The following is a 9,378-nucleotide window of genomic DNA, read 5'->3' on the forward strand; positions in this document are numbered from 1 at the left end:
GTTGGGTCTTTGTAAATTATAGAGTGTGGTCTAGACCTACTGTAAAGTGTCCTGAGATAACTGTTGTTATGATTTGATACTATGAATAAAATTGAATTGAATTAAATGATAAATCAGCTTAAAAGGCACTGAAACAAATCACAAATAAATTTGATCTCAGGCAGTTAGGGAAGGGACCGACAAGGATAACTCCATCATCCAGAACACAAATTGATTTAATTTCCAACAACAAACCAGAGTAATTAAATCCTTCAACATGATCACAGATCATGTTGCAGATCATAATCTAAGCCTCTTAATCTTCCCTCATACTCCGCGCACGTCAGGGGTGCCGGCAGCTCCCAGTCGATGCAGACATGTATTTCCGTAACCGTTGGATACTGCACGCAACATTTAAAATGAATTCCCTCCATATACCGGTACGTTAGAAATTATATATTTCTAATTGTGCACCACCTTCTGTGTCGTTGTGCTAGAGAACACACTATTTATACGTCATATTGCTGTATCATGTTTAAACCACATCATGTAAATTTCAGCTAAATCAATGGATTTTCGTCAGGTCATACTTCCTGTTGCAAGTAGGTGGCGCTATGACTAAAACTCATTACTGACTTAAAGATTCCCTCAGGCCTATTCTCTAATTAAACATAACAAATTTGAACCAGATTAGACAATGTACCTGTTTTGCGGTGTAATATGGTAATTTGACACCTAGCCATGCCACTGTTGGAGGCAAGTGCAAAAGCTTTGCATTTTAGCTTTGTCAAGGTCTTTAGGCCTGCAAATGGTCAAAGTCATCCATAATTTGCACATTAATATGTGACTTCCTGTTGCCATTAGGGGGCACTATGATTATATCTCAATATTGACATGTACTGTAGATGTCTTCAGGCCAGGACCGTTATACAACCTGAGCAGTTTGGGCCAGATTGGACAATGTACAGTCTAGTTACTGACCCCTTCCTGTTTCATGGCGAAGCCTGAAAAATCAAAGCCATGCCCTACCCACAAATTTTGGCTTGCACTAAAAAACTTCGAAATTTGTCTTTGCCGAGGTCTTTAGATCACACTCACCGATTTTGAAGTCAAACGGGTTAAATCTCTTGGAAGAGTTTGTTAAAGTACAAACCCTGAAAATGTACAAAATCATCCATAATTTATATGTATAGTGGACCTCCTGTTGGGTTTAGGGGGTGGCTCCAAGAAGCTTTTTTGTAAGTCTGGACATGATACATATGCCTACCAAATGTCATGTCTCTACATGAAAGTCAAAGGAGGGGGCTTTAACTTTGAAAACTGATAGGGGGCGCTATCGAACCAATTTGCCATGCCCAAGCCCCATGAAAAAAGTGTGGGCAAATTGGACAATGTACACTTGAGTTACAAACAACTGTTGAGCGGCGTTATATGGTAATTTGACACATGCAGGGGCTACTTCTTTGAAATTTCTTAGGGGGCACTATTGCTAATGTTTTTCATGCACTAAAATGCTTCGCAATTTAGCTCGCCAAGGTCAAATCATTTTCCAAACAAGGGAACCTCTTGTTGGGTTTAGGGGGTGGGTCCAAGAGGCTTTTTTGTATGTCTGGATAAGCTACATATGCCAACTAAATTGCATGCCTCTATGTCAAAGTTGAGCAATTTTGAAGTCAATCAGGTTAAATCTGTAGGAGGAGTTTGCTAAAGTACAACTTCTGAAAATGGTCCAAATCGTCCATCATTTGAACATTAATTTCAATATAGTGGACTGTCTGTTGGGTTTAGGCAGTGGCTCCCAGAGGCTTTTTTAATGCTCAAGCCCAAGACCCATATCAGATCGCAATTTTCACCAGGTCTGACATGCGTATACATTTTCATGTGTTTTTGAGTAGCCCAAGCACCTCATTTCTCTGCTCAAATGCATAGAATAAAAATAATTAGAAGAAAGAAAGAAGAAAAAACATTTAAAGAGCAATAGGGCCTGCGCCAACCAACGTCGGTGCTTTGGCTCTAATAATAGAAAGAAGAAGAAGAAGAAGAAGAAGAAGAAGAAGAAGAAGAAACATTTGAATTTCAATAGGGCTTTCACCTACCAACAATGTCAGTGCATGGGCCCTAATAATAGAAAGAAGAAGAAACATTTGAATTTCAATAGGGCCTCCGCCTACCAACGTTCTCGGTGCTCAGGCCCGAATTAAATTACCTGAGTAAAACAAACCAAAGCTAGGCTGTTTCTTAACTTTTTTTCACCATCTGGCCGGAACCGTCACGAAATTCAATCTAGGCCTTCCTGATTTGAAACTAGTTCTATTTCCAATAAAATAATAAGTTACAGATGCATCGTTGCATTGCAAGTGTTGCATACGGTAGGTAAATAAGCCTACTTTGGATGTATCATGAAATAAACCGGGGAACGTTATCCCTGTCACTGTGTCACAAGCCAAAGCATTAAGAGGTTGTTGTAGCAACCAATGTAATAATAACTTCAATTTATATAGCGCATTTCATGAAACCCAAGGACGCTTTACACAACTACAGGGGGACAAGGGAAAATAAAATAGTAGGCCAACACAAACAGGGACAAAAACGAATAAAATGTCCGTGCTAAATGGAAGTTGGACGTTAATGTCAGCTACGAACGTACAACCACATTGCGCAATCTAAAGTTATTTAATGAATCAAATGGAAATCTTACATACCTGAAGGCCAATTCGGGGTCGGTTTTGAATAATTTACAATCTCGTAATTGTCTCCATCTGTTGAAAGCCCGACCGAGCTGTGACTCTGGTTTTCACACATCGTGTTTCACTTTCCCGTTTAGTTTTTAGTTGTTGTTCATTTAATTTCCTATTTTTCCTGTGATGGCCCTGCCCCAGTATCAGCCATAACTACAGCAGATAATTTCTAAAATAAAATTAAAATATGATTAGGCCTATATAAATAAATCTCCTGCCACTCATTGCCTGGCTGGATACACTAACACAGCCTTTACTGGTGTTACAATGAAACTGTGACCCATCAGAATGTGCGCTCTGTAGCATCGTCTCACTGCTGAAAATCATTTTGTGACTTTGCGGGTAAAATCAGACCCTGGCAGAGGCATTAATAAAAACTATATAAAAAATAGCATTCCTATCACTGTTAGTCTCGTTTGCTGTTGCAGGTCATTTGTGATCATCAGATTAAAAATTACAAAGTTTCAGAAACATTCAAAAGTTACATTATGTAACATAGTTACTTTCAATGTAGTAACACAATGTTTTTCTCTGAAGGAGAAGTACACAGTAAGTCAGTAGTATATGGTTGAGTTGCATATTAAGTGCTTTGAGGGCCTTCTGTGTTATTTTGTTTCTGTGACTCTTAACGGTTTTCCAATCGTTTTCTGAAATGTCCTCTGTTTGGTTATTAATTTTTTCTCTACAGCCAGATGCAAGCCAGTTATATATTACTGAAATTAAGCACCTCCCATTGCAATTGTTTGTGATAATTTCTTCAAAGGATGAGAGTGCAGTAACCCAGACAGATTGGTTTTGCATAGAAGAAATTAAATTCCTCACTTGCAGATGTTTTAAAAAAAAAGCTTTCTTGGAATGCCATCTTTTAGAGAAATAAAGGTCATTAGAGTCCCTTTTTATTCAAAGAGGTTACCTATTTACTTATTCTTTTCTTTGCTGGAATCCTGCATCCACCTTGCATGATTAAAATGAAACATTGCCCCAGAGTGGACTGAATTGTGACAAGGAGTCCAATATGTTCATATATTATTTTACCTCATACCATTAGAATTATTGGGTGATCACTATTTAAGTACTTTAGCTTGGCTGAACACAGGCACAATCTCTATCTCCAGAAGAAAAAAAGAACCTTATAGGTAATTGTGCTGCTAAATGGTACCAATACTACAATAGATATATATATATATATATATATATATATATATACACTGAACCGTAGGAACCATGTTTGCACTGTGCAGAGACAACGTACTCTCCGCGAGTAGACTTTTCTCTTATGTATTTTTTTAATACTTACAATATTAATATCACCATAGATATACATATGGTTAGCATCAAGCCATTACCTAGTTATTACTTTGGTAATTACATGTTAATACATCTTTTACCTGAACTTGGTTGGGCTTAAAATAAACCAATGTCCAGTGCGCTGTGTAACTTTGGATTCAGTGATCCATTCATTCACAGTGCTGTAAACACATTTTTTTTTTTTTTTTTACGTGACGGAGAAGAGAGTAAAGTTCTCACATTACCGGTTTATTAATCTACTTAAACAGTGCCATAAAGCACATTATCAATATTATTAGATGGGTTAAAATGTCTCAAAGTCTCACATGCACTTATTGATGTATACCCTCCTGTTTTTACCTCTTAGGAGTTTCTCCTAGTGTCAGCAATTGATTTTTAATTTAAAGTACAGGATTACGGCTGCCAGTGCTACTGCGCACCTTAATGTTTTGAATATGAATGGCCAAATGATGATGCGTTGCTTTAAATTTTGCTGCCGCAAGGACTTGTGGGACAGCATTAGTTGAGTTTAGTTTTTTTCTTTCACAGAACATAAAAACAAATTACATTGAAGAAAAACTAAAATACATGTGAGGGTGTGGTAGAAACCTGTAACGGCTCGTATAAAAACCACAACCAAAGTACATCCACTAATGGACGTTCAAAATCAAAAATACATTATCTCCTTTTCCTTTCATAAAGGATGGTCCAGTGTATACTATGATAAAGGAGATGATAAAAGAAGCATTTAAGCACCTTTCCTTATCACTTAGACAATTCAAATGGCTCTAATCATGGTAGCAACCTAACTACTTCTGGGTCATTTAACTCTGTCAGGAAGCAAAACTGACTATTCGCCTTGTACTATAACTCAAAGACTTTGAGATTTGACTTGGACTCTAGCTCAGAAACTTGTGAGCATCTCCGCAACTTAGATCTTATTGTTCTAGTTTTGGCCCCATTTCTATCTTTTACTTAGCAAAGTAATTGCTGTGATCTGGTTAAAAACAGTGACAAAAAAACTGGTGTACAAATTGGCATGTGAGTGTGCTTTTTCCACAGACTTGAAAAATGTTTACCTATGCTTAAAGTTTTTATAAAATAACCTTGTTTACCACTGTGTGACACTATAATTTAAAACTTAAAACTCTCCTCTTTGATAAAGCTTATAGTTCGCCTAGGTAGGATGGAGGGTGTATAGCTTAAATAAAGCAAGAGAATGCATCTGGTTAAGCACTTAGTGTAATGCTCCACAGGTATTAGAGGCACAAGGGAAAAAAATTCTGTATGAATGACATCACACTGGGTCAATAGAAGGAGACAGACTAACCTGCTCAGTGAGGCGCCGTGTCCTCAGGAAGAATCCCAAAAGACATCCGATGACCACAGCCAGCACCGACATGATGAGGAGCCCATTTTGTTTGCAGACATTCTTCACCCTTACCCACACTGCGTCCAAAGCAACGGCCATTGTGAGTCAGCTGTCCTGCGTCTTATCAGCAACCCATAAATGTACCTAACCCAAAGCCTAAAATCCAGGTGTGATAATAAAAACACAAGCAAAAAAGAGCAGATGAAAATACCCTCCAGGACTGGGTGAGATGCTATGTGAGATATCCAATCCCCTGTGATGCTTTAAAGCGGATTCAGGCTCAGCATCCCTCTCGTTCTCTCGCTGTAGCAATCTGCACTAAGCTAAGAAGATCCTCTCACTTTCCAGGCATCCCCTCCCACCCTGCTCCAACCATGCGGCCCTGTGTGAGCTGATCCAACGCCAGGGGGGCGGAACATCTGGCAACCATGTCCCGGGGGGTTAACATCACCAGTTGTGTTAGTACACTACTGTATTAAACAGGTCTGAGGCTGGATTAAAGATCCTTGAACAATTTGACAAAGGTTAGAGTGGAGCCACCTCACAGGCCTTCTGAACCTCACAGAATGACAGACAACAGAACAATGTCTAAAAAAGTATAATGCAGGACATAATGGTTAATTAACTAATCGATAAATCAGCAGAGCACTTTGTTCATCATTTGCTGCATTCTACAGCCATATGACATCCAACTAGATTTAATAATCTTACTAATGCTAAGGTGACATTGTCATTGTTTGTTTTCTTGGATTCACATCTTTACAAATGTTTATGACTGTGGTTGTTTTAGCAGCAAGTAGCCTAAAGCTAACGTTATCTGTCTAAAACTCCTTAAATCCCCTCAGTGCTGTAATTACTGTGATCAAACTGGTCTTATAACATTTATGACATTTTATGACAAGTCCAAATGGTTCCACTTTACTTGAGGTCAAGGGAATTATTAGGGCCCAAGCGCCGACAGCGGCGAAGGCCCTATTGAAATTGAAGGAATTATTAGGGCCAGAGCGCCGACAGCGGCGAAGGCCCTATTGAAACTGAAGGAATTATTAGGGCCCGAGCGCCGACAGCGGCGAAGGCCCTATTGAAACTGAAGGAATTATTAGGGCCCGAGCGGCGACAGCGGCGAAGGCCCTATTGAAACTGAAGGAATTATTGTTTCTTTCTATTATTATTTTCCCGTCAGATTAATTGGCTTTTTGAGGAGCTTAATATATTCAAAAACTCACCAAATTTGGCAGTCGCATCAAGTCTGGTGAAAGTTTACGTATTTTAAGGGTTTCGGGAATAGGCGCACAAAAATGGCTCGCTAGCGCCCCCTAGAAAGTTAAGAAAATTGAGCCCCTGCAGTGCGTTTAAGGTAGACTCAGGAAACTTGGTACACATATGTAACATGTCAAGATGTACAAAAAACGTCATTAGAGCCATACCCTAAACCCAACAGGAAGTGCGCCATTTTGAATTAAATGTTCGAAATTAGTGCAATTTTGGCCATTTCCACATGTCGTACTTTAATGAACTCCTCCTAGAGATTTCATCCGATCAACTTCAAACTCGGTCCGTGCCATCTTAAGATGTTAAAGATGAAAAGTGGTTAAAAGAAAAACTTTTCGTTATAGGGCGTGGCCGTGGCGGGGCGGCCATTTTGTGCGTTTCGCCGCCGAAACAGGAAGTGGGTGTAACTCGAGTGTACGTTGTCCGATTACCTCGAAACTTTTCAGGATTCATAAGAGTCCAACCCTGAGGACAAATGAAGGCCAATATTTACTTAAAGTCATAGCGCCTTCTAGTGGCAACAGGTGCTATACTTTAACGAACTCCTCCTAGAGATTTCATCCGATGGACTTCAAACTTGGTCTGTAACATCCCAACACCTTAACGATGAAAAGTTATTAAAAGAAAAACTTTTTGTCAGACGGTGTGGGCGTGGCGTGGCGGCCATTTTTAGTGTTTAGCGATGAACAAAGAAGTTGTTGTAACTTGAGTGTACGTTGTCGTATCTGCCCGAAATTTCTCACGATTGACATGGGTCCAGGCCTAAAGACACCTACAGGCCAAAATTGACTTTTGGTCATAGCGCCCCCCGCTGGCAAGAGGAAATGCGCCTTATATGACAAACATCATCCAATTTGCATGAAACTCAGAATGTGTGGTCTACGTGTGATACTGAGCCGCCCCCTATAATATGACCACTTACTCAGGCCACGCCCCCTTTCATAACATTTGAACCGTTTAAGGTAGAGTCTTGTGTGAGGGGTCATTGAACTCAGCAGAGACTTCGTTTTTAATTGGTGATGGTTTGACCCGCCCCCTATGCTTAAACCCCGCCCCCTTTCATACAATTTGAACTTTTTAAGGTATACCCTTGTGTGAGGTATCATTGAACTCAGCATAGACTTCTTTTTAAACTTAGCACCGACTTCCCTTTTAATTGGTGATGGTTTGACCCGCCCCCTAAGGTTTAGCCACGCCCCCTTTCATAACATTTGAACCGTTTAAGGTAGAGTCTTGTGTGAGGTGTCATTGAACTCAGCAGAGACTTCCTTCTTTATCGGTGATGGTTTGGCCCGCCCCCTATGCATAAGCCACGCCCCCTTTCATAACATTTGAACCGTTTAAGGTATACCCTTGTGTGAGGTGTCATTGAACTCAGCAGAGACTTCCTTCTTCATCGGTGATGGTTTGGCCCGCCCCCTATGTTTAAGCCACGCCCCCTTTTATACATGCTGACCCATTTAAGGTAGATTCTTGTGTGAGGTATCATTCATCTCAGCAGAGGCTTCATTTTTAATTGGTGATGGATGGACCCGCCCCCTATGCTTTAGCCACGCCCCCTTTCACAGCTAATTAACCGTATGACGTAAAGTCTTGTGTGAGCTATCGTTGAACTCGGCGGGGAGTTCCCTTTTCATTGTTGACGGTTTGCGGCGTCTGAGTGCCGCGCAAATGCACGGTCGCAAGGAGCGGCGTCCGCCGGTAACCCCGACGCGTGCAGAGGCGCGAGGGCCCATCCATCGCGGCTCTCGTTGTCCAACTGGCTCGAAAGTCCAACCCTGAGGACAAATAATGGCCGATATTTACTTAAAGTCATAGCGCCCCCTAGTGGCAAAAGGAAGTAGGCCTAAAAGTCAAGGTGCTATACTTTAACGAACTCCTCCTAGAGATTTCATCCGATGGACTTCAAACTTGGTCTGTACCATCTCAACACCTTAACGATGAAAAGTTATTAACAGAAAAACTTTTCGTCAGACGGTGTGGGCGTGGCGTGGCGGCTATTTTGAGTGTTTAGCGATGAACAAAGAAGTTGTTGTAACTTTAGTGTACGTTGTCGTATCTGCCCGAAATTTCTCACGATGGACGAGGGTCCAGGCCTGAGGACACCTACAGGCCAAAAATGACTTTTGGTCATAGCGCCGCCCCCTGGCCACAGGAAATGCGCCTTATATGACAAACATCATCATGTCATTTACATGAAACTTATAATGTGTGGTCTACATGTCATACTGAGCCGCCCCCTATAATATGACCACGCCCACTTACTCAGGCCTTTCATAACATTTGAACCGTTTAAGGTAGAGTCTCGTGTGAGGTGTCATTGAACTCAGCAGAGACTTCGTTTTTAATTGGTCATGGTTTGACCGGCCCTCTATGCTTAAGCCCCCTTTCATAAAATTTGAACTTTTTAAGATAGACCCTTGTGTGAGGTATCAATGAACTCAGCAGACTTCCTTCTTCATTGGTGATGGTTTGACCCGCCCCCTATGCATTAGCCACGCCCCTTTTTACAGCTAATGAACCGTATGACGTAGAGTCTTTTGTGAGGTACCGTTGAACTCAGCGGGGAGTTCCCTTTTCATTGGTGACAATTTGCGGCATCTGAGGGCTGCGCAAATGTACGGTCGCAAGAAGTGGAATCCGCCGTCGTCCACGTCCACTTATTCAGGCCACGCCCCCTTTTATAACTAATGACCCGTTTGAAGCAGACCCTTGTGTAAGATATCATTG

The 9,378-nt window shown here is 41.0% G+C and overlaps 1 protein-coding gene across 1 annotated transcript in view; it reads right to left on the bottom strand.

Annotated features, from left to right (window-relative positions):
* slc1a7b (solute carrier family 1 member 7b) overlaps positions 1-5,475 on the bottom strand; it is a 124,269-nt gene extending 118,794 nt beyond the window's left edge. Inside the window, exon 1 of the mRNA XM_028588027.1 lies at positions 5,335-5,475. Coding sequence (XP_028443828.1) covers positions 5,335-5,475 — 141 coding nt within the window. The remainder of the gene's footprint in view (positions 1-5,334) is intronic.
* Between the last annotated feature and the right edge of the window lie 3,903 nt (positions 5,476-9,378).

The sequence above is a fragment of the Perca flavescens genome, chromosome 9 (genome assembly GCF_004354835.1).
Source record: "Perca flavescens isolate YP-PL-M2 chromosome 9, PFLA_1.0, whole genome shotgun sequence".
Taxonomy (NCBI): domain Eukaryota; kingdom Metazoa; phylum Chordata; class Actinopteri; order Perciformes; family Percidae; genus Perca; species Perca flavescens.